Raw genomic sequence first — 20262 nt, 5'->3', positions numbered from 1 at the left:
CTCAGAAACAGCCAGAAGCAGAGGTGGCATGAGCACCTTGGCTCTGAAGACAGGGGGCATGTGGCCACCCATGGGGAGATGAGTCACAGCAACACTGTGGTCAGCCACCCCCTTTCTCAGGCGATGAGCCAGCCCTCCTGCACTTGTGTGGTGGGTTTATTTATTTTCACTCAGCCTCACACACCACAGGATGGGGTGGTGAGGAGGGACAGTTACAGCAGAGATATGCTCAGAAACTCCCCAGTAGACCCAGCTCACTCAGAGAGGAAGCCAGAGTCCTCACCTCGACCCACAGGCCCTGCATGACCTGTCCCTGTCACCTCCCTGTCCCTACCTCTTCCCTCTCTTTGCCTCACTCACTCTGCTTCACCCACATGGGATTCTTCAGTGTTTCTCCAACTGGAAAGGCACAGTCCTGCCCCAGGGCCTTTGCATGGGCTATTCTTTCTGCCTATGGGGTGTTCTTCCTCCAATACAGGCATGGCTCCTTCAAGTCTTTGTTCAAACATCCCCTTCTCGGCAAGGCCCTTCCTGACCTCCCTATTTCAATTCTTAAAACTCATCCACCACTACCTCTTTTTCTCTCCATGACACATCATCCTGGACCCTACTATACCCTTTCCTTGTTTATTTTTTTATCAATCTCCCCTACTAGGCTGCCAGCCCCATGGAGGCAGGAACCACATCTGTTTTGTTCACTGCTCTTTCCCTAGTGCCTGGAGCATGGTATACGATCAATAAATATTTGTTGAGTAAAAGGATGTTTTAAGTGAATGAATGAATGAACAGTTATAGCTGAGTCATAAGTTTAACCCTGAACCCCGTGATGCCCAAAGCAAAAAGGGAAATAGGATTAGTTGCATTCTCCATGAGGATAAAAATTCCAGTTCCCAGGAAGAGGCCATGTGCCAAGCCACTTAGGTACTTCTCGTTGAATCTTCACAAGAAGTCTCCTCAGGGTGAGCACATTGTGAATCCCCATTTACAGATAAGCAAGGGAGACACAACAATGTGAGTGAGATCACCCAGCCAGGATGAGATGCTGGTCCTGCTGAGCTCCTAAACTCATCTGTTCACCACTAAGCCAGCTTTCCCCAAACTGAACTGACTATAAGAATCATCTGGGTGCTTGTGAAAAGTACAGATTCCAAGGTCTATCTTCTGGAATGTCTGAATTCAGGAGGTCTGTAATCAAACAAGTACCTCCAGGTGATTCTTTTGATAAAAGAAGATTGAGTCATTGCACTTTATGCAACAGAGTAAGAGAAAGACAGAAAGAGACGGGCTAAGCAAAACTTGAAAACACTCAGAGGAACATTTAGGAGATGATCTTTATGACCTTGAGACACGAAGAGATTCTTAAACAAGATGCAAATGTGCAAACAAGAAAAGGAAAGATTGATAGGCTTTCCTACATCTGATTTTATAATTTTCATGCAACCAAACACACCAGGAATAAAATGAAAAAGACAAGTCAGACAAGAAGGCTGTGATGTTTATACATGACACAGGATGTATATCCAGAATATATAAAGAGCTCTGAGAAATCAATAAGAGAAAGATAAATATCCTGACAGAACAGCAATTCATAGATGAGGAAATCCAAGTGGCCAACAGATTTTGGCAAAGATGTTCAACAGAGGAGTGCAGGTTAAACCATTTTACACCCACCAGATTGGCAAAAATCAGTCCATTGAAACCAAGTGTTGGCAGAACACAAACTTCGTTTACATACAAGGGAGTGTAAATTGCAATACCACTCTGCGGAACACCTTGGCAATATCAAGGTTGAAGACAAGCACCCCTAGGATCTGCAATTCCACTCCTGGGTGTATATTCTAAAGCAGGGATCAGCAAACTATAGCCCAGAGGTCAAATCTGGTCACACTTATTTTGAGGAATAAAGTTTTATTGGAACACAGCTATGCACAATTCTCTACACATTCTCTATGGCTGATTTCGTGCTACAATGACACAGTGGAAAAGATGCAACAGCGGCTGTCTATCTCTGGTCCCTGAAACAGGAAACATTTGCCAACCCACACTCTGGATCAATGCCTCTCAAAAGTCAATGTGTGTGTGGATCTCCTGGAGATCTTTTTAAAATGCAAGTTCTGATTCAGCAGTTCTGGGAGGGGCCTGAGATTCTGCAAGATTCTGAGATTCCAACAAGTTCCCGGATGATGCTGATGCTGCTAGTCCGAAGACCACAATGTATCAAGGATACAGATAATGCAAGGTTGAGCCAGGATTCTGGTAGACCAGATGGAGAAACGTGCATCTCTGAGTCATGTGGATCAGCATCTTTAACTCACTTTATCTCTGCCCCCGGCAATCTCCAACAGAGCAGGCAGACTTCATTGAATGTTTATTGCACACTCTATGTGAGCCAGACACATCTGAAGCATAAAGGGAATTTCAAGCATTCACAGCCAAAGAGAGCTCACCACCCCTCAAGGATGGATGGAGGACGGAACATAACATGAGGTTGAACAATGTCCTAAAATTCAGTCCCCAAGTGCGACAGATAAAATCTGAGGATCCTATGGATGCCCCAGGATGGGACATGACACTATTGTTCTTGCGGCAGCAGCACAGGCAGCCACATGGAAGGTTGCCAGCTGCCTATTCACTCTTGGAGGGCACAGAGTCGAGGCCACACTTGTGGTCCTAGAGCCCAGCACAAGATGAGAGTAACTGACATGTCATGGATTAAAGTTCTAGACATTTGTGCAAATTTCTCCTTACAAATTCCTCAGTCTGGAGCACTTTCCTCCTCATCCATTTCCTGTTTCACATATAGTAGGAGCTCAAAAACATTTGTTGAGAAAATATACATATTTAATGAAGAAATGATTCATACTCAGTTCCTGGAGCCATCATATATAAATAGCTTTGACAAAAAAAATAACGAGTCAGGTCAAGGTGAAGGGAAAGAATTGTAAAGAATGAGAAGCCATTTCCCCTGAATAGAGCACTACTCTGGGGCTGGGAACATGAAAGCTTTCTAAAGAGGAAAGGAAGAGAGGGGAGTTAACCTTTGTTGAACACTTGCTGTGTACGAAGTGCTATGCACACAATAAATGAAACTTCATCTTATCAAACCATCTGAGGTAGGTGTGGTGGTCTCTTCTTTAGAGAGAACGAACCAGAGGCTACTTCTACCATGCCAGCCCTCTCCAAGCAGAGGGAGGGACGAGGGAGGGGGGTCTGAGTGGCCTCCTGTGGTAAGAACAGGATCAGAGGTGGAAGTTTGCAAGAAGTGGGTTTTAACTCTAGAGGAGTAGTGATAAGGTGTTGGAGGAAGTGAGTTCTCCATCCCTAGAGGTATTCAAGCAGAGACTGGATGACCACTCATCAGAAGACTCTAAGGGCCCCTCCTGATGTGGAAATTCTATGATTTTCTCTAGGTAGATCCTTCTCTGGGCTTTTCCAACTGCCACTTGGAAGTTAAAAGGAGCCTGAGTGACCCAAGAGTGGCAAACCCCACTGCCCTGAGTCCACAGGGCACAAGCAAGCTTGGCCCAGACACCTTGGACACACTGGCCAGGTGGCATCACCAAGAGGAAGCACCAAGCCACCCACATCTCCCAGCAGCAGGATGCTCTGCAGCCACCCCTACTTCCTCCTCCCCTCACCCCTTTAGCATTTTTTAATATCCCTCTGGTCAAGGCTGCATTAAAGGCCTCTGTGCAGGATCAGCCACGGTTGTGTGGCTCTTTGTGCTGGGAGTCGGTTCCTCTGCACCCCAAGTCTACCCCATCCTGGCTGTGGGCACAGGCTGGGAAGAGACAGGCCAGAGCCACCTCCTCCAGGCAGCCGTCCTTCCTGCCTCCGAGGACAGTCCTGGGAGATGTGAGTCTCCAAGCCCACTCCAAAGGTGGGAGAGAAGGCAGGGCAGTGGTCACCCCCCTTTACCCAGGGGCAGCAGTTGAGCTGGCAGTGCAGGTCCGCAGAGGGGCAGGTACTGACCAAGCCCCCATGGCCAACTGTTGCAGCTGTGACCATCAGGATGGAAGGCCTGTCTGGTTCCTTGTTCTCAGCTCCCACTGGAGGGCCGAGCACGGGGTAAAGGACCGGAAGGAGGGGTGAGCAGGCAGAGGAGGGCCGAGCAGTGATGTGTGGGGCTCCCACATGTGCTGGCCAGGAGGATTGAGGCTCTTGGCCTGCACACCTTTGTGACCGTGATAAACCTGGGGTGGCCGAGAACTAGCCCAGGCCCAAACCTGGTAGCAGGGTGTCCCTGAGGCCAGATGACCTGGCTGGCCAGGAGCATCCAGTGCTCAGCAATTGCACCAGCCCAGCAACTGCACTAACTCCCCTCACAATTGGAGTTGAGGTCTTTTTAACCAGAATCTAATAAAATCTCTCTTTAAAAAAAAAAAAGGAGGGCCTGAGTGAGAAACTGAGGAGGGAGGGGGCTTTGATGAGCTCGAGGGCTCCAGGGTCCCTGGAGTGGTCCCTCCCTGCAAAGTGGTCCTTCCTCCCGTCCAGCTGGGAGTGTGTGTGATGGGGCTGAGAGACCCTCAGGCATAGCGAGCAGCCAGGAAGAGAGAGGAAACTGACCTTACTCCCCTCCCCCACCCCAAGATATTGCTGACCTGTTCTGGTGGCTCAAGGCTCTTGGCTGAGACACAGCACAAGCCATCTGGATTGGTAAGTCCGATCTCCAAACTGGGTGGTAAGCAAGCCCCCAAGGAGACTCTAAGGAATTAGGGTTCAAGCATCCTGACTCATTACCTCCTCCTTCAGTATGGTCCTTAGTATGACTGTTTCCAAACCCCCACCACCACCTCCAGAGTGGGAACCCTGAAGCCAGGAGGGTGTCCTCACACTTGTCACTAAGATGAGCACAGAAGGAGGGTCAAAAGATCATGAGTGGATGCGTGAGGGAACAAGTAAATTGCAAATACATGAATGAGTGAGAGAATCAATGAATGGTGAACAAATGAGCACATGAATGAGTGATTAAATGAATAAATGAATTAAAGAACAGATGGGTAGATGAGTGGACAAATGGATGCACAGATGGGTAGATAGATGGATGGATGAATGGATAGGTAGGTTGATGAATGGATAGGTGTGTAGATAGATGGCTGAGTGGTTGGATGGATGGATGGATGGATGGATGGATGGTTGGATGGATGGGTGGATGGGTGGGTAAGTTGATGGGTCATTAAGTATGTGGATAGACGGCTGAGTGGTTGGATGGATGGATGGATAGATTGAAGGAAGGGAGGAAAGATGGATGGATGGGTGAGTGGATGGATGGGTAAGTTGATGGGTCATTGGGTATGTGGATAGACGGCTGAGTGGTTGGATGGATAGATTGAAGGAAGGGAGGAAAGATGGATGGATGGGTGGGTGGATGGATGGGCAAGTTGATGGGTCATTGGGTATGTGGATAGATGGTTAAGTGGTTGGATGGATGGATGGATAGACTGAAGGAAAGGAGAAAGGAAGGAAGGATGGATGGATGATGGATGGATGGATTCATGGATGATGGATGGGTGGATGGATGGGTGGATGGATGGATGGATGGTTGCATGAAGGATGGATGGATGGGTGGGTAGGTGGATGGATGGATGATGGATGGATAGATGGATGGGTTGATGGGTAGATAGGTATGTGGATAGATTGCTGAGTGGTTAGATGGACGGATGGACAGACAAATGAGTGGATGGGTGGATGGATGAATGGATGGGTGGATGGACAGATGAATGAATGGAAGGAATAAAAAGTGACTACCCAAAGCACATACTTTAGGCAGGGTGGGAACCATGGTGTGATCCAAGATCATACCCAGGCCCTCCTCCTAAATGCCTGGACTGAACACTGAGAAGTGGGCTCCCCCCCAGCCAGGGCACCTCCCTCCTTCCCACAGGCCTTTCCCAGTCCTGGGAGCTAGGTCAAGGCCAAGCCACTCATCCAGGCCACCCCCTCAACCCCAGACAAATCCATGCTCAGTCCCAACCACCCCCTTGCAGACCTGGCCTTGCCCAGGGGAAGCCCTCATAAGGGTCCCCGGCCCCCCTCCCAGCCTCGAGGCACTCTGCCCGAGGCTCGGGACTTGATGCGCAGTTTGTGGGGCAAGGAGGGCTTAGCCAGAGCCTCAGGATCGTTCCCAGAAGGCAACCCCATGGGATCAGCAGTTGGTGTTAGCAAGACATCTGAGGGCCCTGAGGCCCGGCGACTACTGGGCATGGGTGACCACAGCCCCCAGCAGGGCCTGAGCTCCGGTCTGGGCCCCCCATGCCCATCCAGGAGGTGACAGCCGAAGAAGGCAGCTGGGAGGGCAGCCTGCAAGGCCATATCCACTCTCTTGGGGGTAGAGGGTGCCGGGGAAGTAGCCAGATCAGTCCACCTCTGAGCCACAGGGCAGCCCCAGCATCCTGGAACCCCAGCGTCCAAGGAACACGGTCTGAAGACGCAGCCATGGGAGCCAGGCAGAGATGGGAGCGGTTCAGCGCCGGGGCAGGGGTCTCCCATCCAGGACTCCCACAGCAGAGCCTGCAGGGGCAGGGTCCGGGTGCCACCAGCAGACGGCAGGAGGCCAAAGCGATGCTTGAGCGCCCGCAGCTCAGCCCTGAGCAGAGCATTCTCTTCCAGCAACGAGGCCAGCCTGTCCTCCAGCGCCGCGTCGTTGAGACGCCGCTTCTCCCGGGATCTCTTGGCAGCTTCGTTGTTCTTCCTCCGCTTCTCCCAGTACACCGTGTCCTTCTTCTCCTCCGGCATGAACTCCCGCTGCCGGCGCATGGCCGGGCCCCTGCCCCGGGCTCCCCGCAGGGTCTTGCTGCAGCCCTGAGTTAGCTCTGGCAGGCCCAAGGGACCCACATCCATGGCTACCCAGGGGACCTGGGGAAGAAGAAAGAGGTCTTGGGTTGGAGGCGGGAGGACTCTCCCTCTAACTTATTGTCTCCACCATGCCCAGTAGGGGAGGGGCATGGGTGGAGTGGGAATTGATCTGGAGACCAGGGTGGAGGCAGAGAGAGGTGTAGGCAAGAGAATGTGGAGCTGGTGGGATAGTTTGATGCCTGATGGAGAAGCAGGTGAGGCCTCCAGAGGGAGGCCGCTGGGCGGGAAAGGCTTAAGAGCAGACCACTGTCATCATGGAGAGCTGCTTGGGCACTGCATCCTCAAGAGGATGCAGGCTCCTTCCAAGGCAGTCTTACCGCTGAGAAGATCAATAGACAAGCCAAGGTATCAGTTCAATCTGGGCTCCAGGGTGAGATTCTTGGAGACCTGGAGGGAGAGAGAAGGAAGGCTGACCCTAGAAAGAGAGAATGTGTGTCCATGGAGTTCCACTGAGCCAAGTTGAGGTCAGAAAATAAGCTGCCACTCATCTGAGCTGTGCCCAGGTTGCACACCAAGATCTCCTCCATCTGTGGCCAGAGCTTTGTACATGCCCATCCGTCCACCTACTGATACATTCATAAGGTCATCGATTCACTCATTTAGCTGTCCATTTGTCCATCACTCTACCCACCTACCCAACCAACTCATTATCCATCCATTTATCCATTCATCCACCCATCCACCATCTTATTTATCCATCAATGCACTCATTCAAACATCCATCCGTCTTCCATCCAATTGTACAATCATCTATCCATCTACCACCTACTCACTCATCCATCCATCTAACTGTCCATTCATTCATCAATAGATTCATTTAAAAAAATACTACTACTGTGCCTGGGGTAACAAAAGAAAAAATAGACAAATTAGACTTCATGAAAACTTAAAAATTCTGTGCATCAAAAGACACTATCCACAGGGTAAAAAGCCAACTCACAAAATGGGAGAAAATATTTGCAAACCATACTCCTGAAAAGGGATTAACATCCAGAATACATAGAAGTCTTCTAAAACTCAACAACAACCAAAAACATGATTCAAAAATGGGCATAGGACTTGAATAGACATTTCTCCAAAGAAGATATATGAATGGCCAGTAAGCACATGAAAAGATGCTCAGCATCACTAATCATTAGGGAAATGCAAATGAAATTACACTGCGATATCACCTCGTACCCACTCAGAAGGCTACTATCAAAAAAACATAAAATAGCAAGTCTTGGTGAGGATGTGAGAAATTAAAACCCCGAACTGTTGGTGGGAACGTAAAACGATGTAACCACTGCAGAAAACAGTATGCAGTTCCTAAAACAATTAAAAACAAAACGACCATATGATCCACCAATTCCACTTCTGGGTATACACCCAGAAGAATGGAAAGCAGGGAGTCAAAAAATATTTGTACGTCTATCTTCATAGCAGCATTATTCACAATAACCAAGAGGTGGAAGCAACCCAAGTGTCCATTGACAGATGAATGAATAAACAAAATATGGTACATACGTACAATGAATATTATTCAGCCTTAAAAAGTAACGAACTTCTGCCATATTCTACAACATGGAAGAACCTTGAGGACATTATGCCCATTGAAATAAGCCAGTCATGAAAAAAGGACAAACACTGTATGATTCCACTCATATGAGGTACTGACAGTAGTCAAAATCATACAGACAGAATATATACTTGTGGTCGCCAGGGAGTGAGAGGAGGGAGAATGGGACGTTATTGTTTAATCGGTACAGAGTTTCAGTTTTACAAGATGAAAAAAGTTATGGGGATGGATGGTGGTATTTAGCATCCCTGAACTGTACAATTAAAAATGGTTAAGCTGTTAAATATTATGTTGCGTGTATCTTACCACAATAAAAAATGTTTAATAATAACGTTACAACTTTATCAAGTTCCCATTCATTAGTCCCATTCATCAATCCTCTACTCTTCCATTCTTTCCTTCCTCCAACCAACATCCCTCCTATGTTCCAGTCAACCACAAATCCATTCATTCTTCTATATATTCATCCATGGGTCGTCCATCCATCCAACCAACAGAAAAGCCATTCACGAGAACTTCCCATATGCTTGGCATTGAAGAACCAGAATTTAGGAATAGGGGCAGAGAGAAGAATCAAAAGCATTAGGTTGCCAAGTCCCAGGAGCCCAGAAAAGATGCCCAGGGTCCCAGGGAGATTCCAAGGATGGGGGACCACCTTCTTTGCCTCGGCCCAGTCTCCCACATTGGTTTTCCCAAAAATTCTAACACAGAGGTCTGGGCTCTATCAGCCACTTGTGTTCCCTGTACCTAGGATGTCACCATCTTCTGTGCTTCTGATACAAACAGGTGAAGAGAAAAACCAGCTCAAGGTGTGGGGTTCTGCCTGAGAACTCAGAACGAGCTCCAAGGAACGGTGGACATTGAGGGCTGCCCTCTTTGCTCCAAAAACCCATGACGTATCTCCATGAGGGCAGGTATGTGTATTGCTTGTCTACTATCGTATCTCTGGTGCTTAGCATTGCCTTTGTCGATGGTAGGTGGTAAGTAAGCATTCGTTGAATGAATGAATGAATGAATGAATGAGCAGGTGAATAAAACAGACCCTCGTTCACAGGTGGAAAATGTTTGGCCCTCTAGCTGAACTGCCAACCAAACATTACAAAACCCACCACATTTCCCTGTTGGCTTTGGCCACCAGGAAACTCAGCACTCAGTTTTAAGATAAATTGGAAATGCAGTTTTTCTTCTCCAATGTTATTACTTGAATTTAGTCTTTGATTCTATGCTAACAGCTCTTGGCGTTACTGTCTGTCATTGTGTAAAATAACTCAGGTCACAATTGGAAGAGGATAGAGGCATAAACAGTCCAATAACAGCACTCCTAGGAACTCTAGTCATGATCCCAAGTCCACATTTCACAAAGCATGTTCTCAAGGATCCCAGCGCCAAGGGTGTTCTCCCCCAAAAAAAAGGTACAAATACGTTTGAGAAATATTACATACCTTATTCCTTATATGAGAATCACAAAGGTATGAGAATCATTAAAGGCCCTGAGAAGTTCTGCAAAAAAAAAAAAAAAGTTTAACTTTTGTTTGACTTAGAGGTTCTCAAACTTTTTTGCCCATGAAATATTTACTTTGCAAACCACCTTGGGACACATATGTATTCATTCATTCATACAGCAGTGTGTCAGGTCCTAAGGTGGTTATTGGGACAACAGAGGAAAAGCAAACAGCCTCCCTGCCTTCACAAAGCTCCAAGTCTCACGGAAAAGGTACAAGTGAGCATGATAATGGAGAAGGACGTAGGCCCAGAGAGGGTCTGTTATCTTCCCAAGTCACACAGTGTCAGTGGTAGGACTAGGATTTGAATTCAATCTGTGCAGTGTGTGGGTCTGTTCTGCCACACCCTGTGGCCTGCTCACAGCTCTGAGGCACTGCTGTGTCTACCAGTCTTGTCTGGGCTTGGAGAAAAAAAAAAAGTCTTGTGGGGGCTGGCCCTGTGGCTGAGTGGTTAAGTTCGCGCGCTCCGCTGCAGGCGGCCCAGTGTTTCGTTAGTTCGAATCCTGGGCGCGGACATGGCACTGCTCATCAGACCACGCTGAGGCAGCGTCCCACATGCCACAACTAGAAGGACCCACAACGAAGAATATACAACTATGTACCGGGGGGCTTTGGGGAGAAAAAGGAAAAAATAAAATCTTTAAAAAAAAAAAAAAAAAAAAGTCTTGTGGGGCCCTGTAGTCACTCAAGTCAGCGAGAACCCCTAGTCACGGGAGGGACTCCAGTGCCCGTGCCCCGGCCGCCGCTCTGAGTTCCAGCAGGCATCTGGGGCCGCCGTCCCCTCTGCCAGCGCTTGTTGCCACAGGAGGAAGCCTCACACCAGCCCACATTGCACAGGCTTGGGAAGCGTCAGCAGTGGGTGGACCCTGGTCCGAGGGAGCCAGGTGGGGACCCGTGGGTTTGCACCTGCCTGAGGCTTTTTTCCCAGAAGCCAGACCAACCAATACATCCTTCAGTGTCCAAGTTCACTGACCCCTTCCAGACACTCGAGGCCACAACGCCCTCTGTCGGGAGAGTATCGGCCCTGCTTACAGAGAAGGAAACTGAGGCTCAGGAGGTTAAGTGGCTGGCCCACAGATACAAAGCAATTCCAAAATTCAACTTTCCGTTCCCCTACCATCCTCTCTTCCCAACGTGGTGAGCGCCCCCACCAGCTCTGACACCCCTGGGATCTTCCTCCCGCAAATCACTCATCCCCCACCTCCCACCAACGCCCCTTCACACTTGCACTCCCCCCTTCCCCACAGCCCTGGCCCCAGCCCCGGCATCTCCTATCCCAAATGGGCCCCCACCAGCCTCCATCCTGGTCCCCACAAGTCCACCATCAGCCCACAGGAGTGTTTTTAAAACTCTGTTTATCCTCAGCTTAAAAACCTCTAGGGTGTGCTTATAAAAGTGTGAGCATTTTAGACTCCTAAAAACAGTGCTCATGTGCACCTCAATTCATCCCCTTCTCCACCGCAGGGTCAAGAATAACAGAGGGGGGAAAACACTGCATGAGTGTTTTTTGGAATGAGCCAATGAATGCATGAATGTTTTTTGGAACAAACGAATGACTGCATGAATGTTTTCTGGGATGAACCAATGAATACACGAATGTTTTTTGGAATGAGCCAATGAATGTATGAATGTTTTTTGGAACGAACCAATGAATGCATGAATGTTTCTTGGAACGAGCCAATGAATGCATGAATGTTTCTTGGAACGAACCAATGAATGCATGAATATTTTTTGGAACAAACGAATGAATGCATGAATGTTTTTTGGAATGAGCCAATGAATGCCTGAATGTTTTTTGGAACGAACCAATGAATGCACGAATATTTTTTGGAACAAACCAATGAATGCATGAATGTTTTTTGGAACAAACCAATGAATGCATGAATGTTTTTTGGAATGAACCAATGAATGCATGAATGTTTTTTGGAACGAACCAATGAATATTTTTCGGAAGGAACTGATGAATGCATGAAGGTTTTTCGGAATGAACCAACACATACATGATTACTTTTTTGGAATTAGCCAATGAGTGCACGAGTATTTGAATAAATTAAAGAATGAGTGAAATGTGAGGTCATGAGCAAATAAGCAGAGGAAGTAACACTGGAGGGGCAGGGGCCGTGAGGGTAGAGTACAGTAAGCCTGAATAGGTTCTCTCTCCTCTAAAGGGCTGGGCGTGGGTCTTCCACCGCCCATACAGCTCATCGGAGCCCCAGTCAAGACAAGCCCCCAGACAGGCTCTCTCTTAGGGTCCTCTGTCCCAGTAGCCACAGCATCCTCCTGCCACCTGCCTGGACAGGGGGCCCTCAGATGGGGTCCTGACCGCCATTCCAACTTCAAGGATGCTGCCGAGAGCCCAGGAGTTGGTGTGCACCAGCCTGTAGGTCAGAGGCACATCCCAGGACCCTGGGGTCAGCATCCAGCAGGCACCACCCTGGCTCAGGGAGAGAGGATGAGGGTGGCAGGCAAGCCCAGAGATGACTGAACTGGGGGCCAGCTGGGCTGGGAAGGGAAGGGGCCACAGCCCAGGGGTCCTCTAAGGCCAAGTCAAAACCAACAGATGCCCAAGGGAGAAGGCCAAGCGTGGGCTGGCGGTCAGATAGAGGGGGTACAGGCAGCTCTCACGCCAAGCCAGTGAGGCAGACAAGGGCTTGGTCTCACTGTGTGGCCCCTGCCTGAGTCCCTCCTGTCTGTGGTTCGCCCAGAGCTCCCCCTCACCACTGCCCCCCACACCTCCACAGGAACCCAGAGGGAGATGCGGCAGTAGATAGCTCAGCTGCCCAAGTTTATTTAGAGAAGACACAGGGCTGGGCCACACAAGACCTTCCTGTGGTCACAGAGGAGGAGCTAAAAGAGGGCAGCAAGATGGGGGCACTCCTTGTGAAGCAGGGGATGGAGATGAGGAAAAGGAAAAAGTCTCCCTCAGACAGGGTCCAGGCCAACTCCACCACAACCCCATCAGCCTCCACAGCCTCCCTGATCAGTGGCATCAAAGCTCTGTTTGGTTCCCTTGAGTGACGGGGAGCTCATTCACTCTAAAGAGCCGCTATCAGGCTGGGTGAGCTCTCATGGTCAAGGTTTCTGGGATGGAGCTAAAATCCATCTTCACTGGGCCTTTCCCTGTTAGAATTCATTCTCTCTGTGTGTCCACGAAAATCTTCCCCTCCTTCGGGCCCCTAAAACGCTTTGAGGATTTCCCAGATCAACACTCACATTCCCCCATCCCCACTCCACTCAGCTTTCCTCCAAGGAAAGCAGTAAGGTTTATTGAGCACCTGCTGTGTACCAGGCACAGGCAATGTCTCCCTTTGCACTCCCCACCACTCAGAGAGGAAAGTTCAGCATTATCCTCACTTGACAGAAGAAAAAGAGGCTCAGAGAGGTCAAGGGACCTGCCTGAGTTAACACAGCCAGAACCCAGGAGTGACAGGCTTCAGTGTTCACGCCTTTTCTAACACATCAGGTTAAAATCCTCTCGGCTTTTCCCACTTCTTCTAGTGAAGACACAGTTTTGAGTCTGTTTGGGACCTCGGAAAGATAGAGGTCAGTCTCCACAGGGGAAAAAATGGTCCAGAAACCACACAGCTAGTGATGGAGTGGGGCTGGGAGGAGCAGCCAAGCAACCAGGATGATGCCATGGAGGAACAGGGTTAAGAGCTCAACGCTGCTTTAACTGGGTTCAAATTCTCCTTCCCAGCTGAGTGTGCTTGGGTAGGTCAGGTCACCTCTAGGAGCTTCCAGCGCCTCATCTGCAATGAGGATAATAGTGGTACCCTTCACTGGTTACATAAAGGATAAATGAGATCTTATGTGTTAAAAGCCAATACATAATAACAGTGAATGATCCACGTGGCCATTTTTACTTGGCAGCGGTGGTGTGAGACCCGTCTGCTGCCAGACCCCTGTGGTTATCTGTGTTGAAAATACCTCTGAGGACCTTCAGAGACCACCCAACACAACTGTCTCAGTTTACAGATGATGACACTGCACTTCCATTCAAGAGGGCGGGCCAAGGACACACTGAGACTCCCCATTCCTCCCCAAACACTTGGGAATGACAGGAAAATGCTAACTTCCGCCAGAGACCAAAGCAGAGGTGTCCGATGACAGGGGTGCTCCTACCCATGGGAGTGTAGGGCCCCCTAATACATGAGGTCAGGGGCCCCATTCTCAGAAGACTCTGACCAGGGAAAAATATCCTGAGGAGAGAAGGAGCTCACGACCACTTCATGATGTCCCCACAAACTCCCCAGCTGGAAGCATTTACACCCGAGGAAATAGAGATGATCAGGACAATCTTCAAAGAGTTTCACAATTAATAGATTAAGTAGCTCAGAGATAAAGTAGGGAATACTAGTCATGAAACAAGAACAGGTAGATATAAAAAAGAACTAGTTAGAGCTCAGATATGAAAAATATGGTTGCTAAAAAACTTGGGAGATGGGTTGACTCAAGACCCAGATCTGGGAAGGGACTTACCAAGGTCACATGGGATTTTAGTGGCAGAGATGGAACTAGAAGCTGGAGCCCAGGTTTTAGAAGCCCAGAACTGAGGTCTAATTCAGGAGCTGAACCTTGGGGCCATTTGTGGCTTTCCAAGGCTGTTCTGCGGCTTCTCCCTGTCTCTTTCCTGTTTTCCTTTCTTTTCTCTATATTATGAGGTTACTGCTGAGCTGGACCTCAAAGCCCCTCCCTAATGAGGACCAGGGCTTCCATCCCCTGACCGAGCAGAGGCAATGGATGTGGAGAAACGGCCAGCCCTCCCCTCCCAAATTAGGATTTAATTAAACAGAATCTTAATGTCAGGAGACGAGATGACTGAGTGAAACTAAGAGACATAGCCAACATTGGCTGTGGCATGCTGAGCTGGTGACTTACCCTCTCTGAGCCTCAGATTCTTCATCTGTAAAATTGGTTCAAGGGTCCCCGTCACATGCAGATGTTTTGAGAATTAAATAGTACGTTGTGCGTACAAGACACCTGGCATATCCAGGTGGCCTCACATGCAACACTTTCCTGGGACTCGGCCACCCTCTTCTTTGAGCCCAAAGACACCCCAGATGAGGACAAAGCTACAGTTACTTGGGGATTCAGCCACCAATGGAAGAGAGGGAAATTAAAAACTTTAAAAGGACCCCGCCAAAAAAAAAGGTAAGAAGAAAAGATGCATCAAAGAATAGAGAGTAGGCTGCCTGATAAATTCCCCACCCACGCGGCCAGAGGGCAGCCCACAAGACTTCCCTTTGCTCCGTGCTAAGAGGGGAGCTCGGAATGACCACAACTCCTCCAGTGGGTGTAAGACTTCTTAACACTCGCAGGCAAATGTGGTATTTGTGTGGCCTACAGCACATCTGGAAACATCGTTCGCCCCCATCCCTTACAAGAGAAATATTCATTTGTTTTCATTTAAAGAACGAGATACTAGTTTTTTCCGGCTATAATTGGCAAAGATTTAAAAAGTGATAAAACCCGGTGCTAGCAAGGATGTGGTGAGATGGGCAGTGGCGTACCTAGAAGGTGGAGGTGCGAATTGCTTCCTGGCAAAGCAATCAGGCAATGTGAGACAAGGGTGGACTCATACCCTGTTTGAGGAATGAAGAGGTCACTTCTCTCCCACCTGGATCACTGCCCCGGGCTTCTCTCTATCCTGGCCCCAGCAGCCCCAATATCCATCAAATACTCTGTTCCAAGCACTTAGAACCTCTTTTCTTCCCTGAAAAGATGTTCTCCAACCCCTATGTGCTGTTCCTTTTGCCTGAAGCATTCTTCTTCTTCCCTCACCTCTTCCCCAGCCGAATCTTACTCATCCTTCAGGACTTAGATGTTGCCTCCTACAGGAAGTCTGCCAGATTGACCTCTCGCAGCTAGGCCAGGGGCCTCTTCTGGGCTCCCAGCATCCCATGGGTTTCCAGCATCCCCACAGCACTCACTCTGAGTCTGCGTCCCCCGTGTCCAGTGTCTGAGTCCCCTGTGTCCACGGATCTCCACAATAGGCACTCAATAAATATAGGAGGAGTGAAAAATATGGAGAAGGGGGTGTGTCCTCTGTGGTCCCAGAAGCCAGGACCACGGAGAGGGGGGTGGAGGTGCATTGGGGCCAGCATCTGAAAGAACTTCCTAAGAATTCCACCTCTCTAACCTAGCAGAGGCTGCCTTGAGAGATAACGAGCTGCCCGTTACAAGAGGTGTGCGAGCAGGGGGGGCGAAAACCACCTCTCTGGGTCCTCCTCTCTGACTTCTCCTGCCCAGAATCAGGGGGCCCGGGATGAAGAAGCCACCCTCCTCCTCCAGCCGGTCCACGTGGCTCTCCTCTGACTCAGAAGGCTGCCCGGGGAGGCAGGGGGACCCGCAGAGGCCGTTCCCATGGCCCAGGTGCAGCCCGGCCCGTTCCTCGGAAGGCGATGCTCTCACGGGGCTGAGGGAGCCTGTCGGAGCCTCGGGGCCCTGCACTCTCGCTCTGAGCAGTGCCCTGTCCTCATAAAAGCCCTAGTGAAACCGACCTCTAAAACCGAGAACCCTCTGAGGGAACTCAGATTTCAAGGGGAAAATGCAAAGCATCCTGGGGCTGCGGCCGGCCCTCCCCCTCCGCCAGCCCATGGAGGGGCCGGAAGCCGTTGGTGCCTCTGTGCCCAGCCCACAAACCCAGCTGGAGTCCCGGAGACAGGACGGGCTGAGGGGCCAGAAGGGGCCGGGGGAGGAGCAGGGGTGTCGGGAGCCAGCCGTCCCTGTCGTGCCAGTGACGCTCCTGTGGCCTCAGACAGGTGCCTGGTCCTCGCTGAACCTCGGGTTTTTCCACTGTCGAGTGGGTCCCAGGTTGGGACACACCCCAGGGACGGTCTTGGTCCCAGAACTTCGAGGGTCTCTGTCCTTGAACTCCTGATCCGAGGGCGGGACCCTGTCACGCCTGAGCATCAGCTCGATGGGAATTCACCTCCTGAAACTCACATGGAACGGAATTCATCTTGGGGATCTTAAGCCCTCGGCCCCTGGCCCGACGGGTCCCTCGAGTTCTGCCCCCCTCTCTCTCCAGCTCAAACCAGAACAACCCCCAAAATGAGAGAGGCCTCAGAGCCCCCATGCCCAGGCAGGGGTGGGGCCCCCTGCTCAGCCCAGAGGTGGTGCCACCAGGAAGGGGTGAGGGCACCTGGCCCCAGTCACCCCACAGACCCAAGGGAAGGGAGCTCAGAGATGCCCCATGTCCAGCCAATGTCAGGACCCAGCCAGCCTCTGCCCCGACCCAGGACCCCACCAGGAGGGTCTCTTTTCAAGGTACCTGAGTCCCCTAACCCCTCTGCTGGTGGCCAGACCCCATCCAGGCCCACCAGGCCCTACACGCACACCTTGTTAATCCTATCCCAAACCACATGACCGTGACTCCTCTCGCTCCCTCAGCTCCAGCCACTCGGCCCTCCTTGCTGTTGCCCCAACACACCAGGCACAATCCTGCCTCAGGGCCTTTGCACAGCCTATTCTTTCTGCCTGGAACGCTGTTCCCTCAGATACCCATGTGCCGCCTTCCTCATCTCCCTCAGGTCTCACTTGACCCCTAGGCTAGATCGCCACCCACACACACACACACCCATTCATTTTCTCTCCTTCTTGTCTGCCTTGCGTTTATTCGGGGCATCATCACTCCCTTACTTTTTAATTACTAACTTCCACTAGAACTCCAGTCCCTGAGGACAGGGACGGTGCCCTTCTGTGTCCTCAGTACCTAGAAGTACCTGGCACATAGTAGACACTTCATAACTGTTTGCTGAGTGAATGAACGAATATGAACAATCTTATTTAACTCTCACAACTTCCCTGTGAAGCAAGTTCTCCCCTTTTTTTGCCACAGAAGCTCAGAGAGGTACAGTGTCTGGCCCAGGGTCACACAGCTGGTCACAGGTGGGTTTTTGGAGTCCGGGCAGCTAGACCTCAGAGCCCACTCTCTCGAGCCCTAAGATACAGCCACAACGGTGGCAGGTCTCGAAGGCACCTCCAGGCAGGACGCAGCTCCTGGCTCAGGACTCGGTGCCCATGGAGCCCCAGGGCCTTGGTCTCCCTCCTGTGAAATGGGTCCAGGAATGCGAGGAGAGAAAGAGCTTCCAGCGCTGGGAGCCCTGCCCTCCACCCCAGGGGTGGCCGTCCCTCCCTCATCTCTGAAACTGCACTCAAAGCAGGGTAGCCCCACTCTCACAGCCCCCACCCCAAGCCTGGGAAAGGCCCCGGCTCCCAGAGACAGGCCAGAGCTGCGTCCCTGGGGGCCTCAGGGGTGGTACGGGCTGGACCCTGTGACTTCTCTGCATCCCCAAAACCCCCACTGGCGTCATCCAAGCCCTTTCTGGGGGCCCAGCCCTGCCTGCACGAAACACTTTACAGACGCTATCTGCCGGAGAGATCTTTTCATCACACAAATCAGATTATGCCACTTTCCATCTTAAAACCTTCAACAGATCAAGACCACACTCCCCCATCCGACTCATGGGGCCCCGCACAGTCCAGATGAAGCTGGGCCCCTCCATGCTCCAGCCACTCTGGGCTTCCGACCGCTCAGACGCACCACAGGGCCTTTGCATGTACAGTCCTGCTACCTGGAACACTCTTCGTCCCCTCCTCTAGTTTCCTCATTCTCATCCTTTGATTGCAACTTCTCCGAGAGGCCCTCCCTGACCTCCTAGGGTAGATTGGGTGCCCCCACTTCACGCTTACGGAACACCAGATATTCCTGCTTCTTAGCATTTTTTATCAAAGTAATTTCACATTCACATGTGTCATTAATTGACTGATGTCTCACTCTTTCTCCCGTGAGATAGCGCCTGTGTTCCTTCTCCCCAGTCTATTCCAGGGCCTGGCACACAGTAGGTGCTCAATAAATACGTGAATGAATGAATGAGTGCACAGACTCCTGGCATTGCCATCAGGCTCCCAATCTACAGGTGGGGAGACTGAGGCTCGCTCACCTGACTCCTCTGCAGAGGCTGCCCCCCACAACCCCCAGGCAGCCTCCCACCCTCCCTCTAGCTTTAGGGCAGTGGTCTAACCCCAAGGGATGTTTGTCCGTGTCCCCCTCGCTCCCTCTGCTCCAGCCACACAGGCTTCCTCGTTGTTCCTCCAACACACCAGGAATGGTCCTGCCCCAGGGCCTTTGCATGGGCTGTGCCTTCAGCTTAGAATGATCTTCCATTCCAACACCTGCATGGCTGGTCCCCTCTCTTGATCACGACAAGGGGAGGATGCTGCTGGCTTCTAGTGGGTGGAGGCCAGGGACGCTGCTCAGCATCTCACAACACCCAGGACAAGGACTTATCCAGCCCCAAGTGTCAGGAGTGTGTGGTGGAGAGACTGCTTCATGGGAAAACCCACATCCCAGCCTGATTTATAAAGACCACGTAAGCCAGGGCCCAGCAGCTACTTGCTCAGTAACACTGGTAGTTGTAACACCAGATCCACAGGACATATCGCACCTGATCCAGCGGCCACTATTCCAGCTGTTAAAAAAAAACAGGCACCGTCCACAGAGGGGAAAGGCAGCCCTCAGAGCAGGAGAGAATATTTGCAAATCATGTATCTGATGAGGGGTTAATATCCAGAATATCTAGAGAGCTCTTAAAACTCAACAATATCAACAACTTAAAAAATATGATTTAAGGGGCCGGCCCCGTGGCCGAGTGGTTGAGTTCACGCTCTCCGCTTCGGTGGCCCGGGGTCTCGTTGGTTCGGATCCTGGGCGCCGACATGGCACGGCTCATCAGGCCACACTGAGGCGGCGTCCCACACGTCACAACTAGAAGGACCCACAACTAAAAATATACAACTATGTACTGGGGGGCTTTGGGGAGAAAAAGAAGAAAAAAAGGGGGAAAAAGATTGGCAACAGATGTTAGCTCAGGTGCCAATCTTTTAGGAAAAATGTGATTTAAAAATGGGCAAAGGATCCCACTACTGAGTGTTTATCCAAAGAACTTGAAATCAGCAATTCAAAGAGACTCATGCACCCCGATGTTCATTGCAGCATTATTTACAATAGCCAAGATGTGGAAGCAACCCAAGTGCCCATTGACCGATGAATGGATAAAGAAGATATGGTGTATATACACAGTGGAATACTACTCAGCCAGAAAAAAAGGATAAAATGGTCCCATTCACAACAACATGGATGGACCTTGAGGGTATTACGTTAAGCAAAACAAGCCAGAAAGAGAAAGACAAACTCTGTATGACTCCACTCATAGGTGGAAGATAAACTAACACACGGACAAAGAGAACAGATTAGTGGTTACCAGAGGAAAAGGGGGTGGGGGGTGGGCATGAGGGGTGAAGGGGTGCACCTACAACACGACTGACAAACAATAGCGTACAACT

At 50.4% G+C, this 20262-nt stretch overlaps 1 protein-coding gene across 2 annotated transcripts in view; it reads right to left on the bottom strand.

The window, feature by feature from the left end:
• Positions 1-5564: 5564 nt before the first annotated feature.
• Positions 5565-20262, bottom strand: part of NFILZ (NFIL3 like basic leucine zipper) — a 28191-nt gene continuing 13493 nt past the window's right edge. For both annotated transcript variants that reach the window (XM_070491907.1, XM_044752827.2), the window contains 3 exons: positions 9856-9913; positions 7173-7242; positions 5565-6855 (listed from right to left, as the gene is read on the bottom strand). In XM_070491907.1, the coding sequence (XP_070348008.1) occupies positions 6013-6840 (828 nt within the window). In that variant the 5' untranslated portion in view covers positions 6841-6855; positions 7173-7242; positions 9856-9913 and the 3' untranslated portion in view covers positions 5565-6012. The remainder of the gene's footprint in view (positions 6856-7172; positions 7243-9855; positions 9914-20262) is intronic.

This window comes from Equus asinus, chromosome 20, assembly GCF_041296235.1.
Source record: "Equus asinus isolate D_3611 breed Donkey chromosome 20, EquAss-T2T_v2, whole genome shotgun sequence".
Lineage (NCBI taxonomy): Eukaryota > Metazoa > Chordata > Mammalia > Perissodactyla > Equidae > Equus > Equus asinus.
The sequence above is the reverse complement of the archived record's forward strand: the minus strand, read 5'-3'. Positions and strand labels throughout refer to the sequence as shown.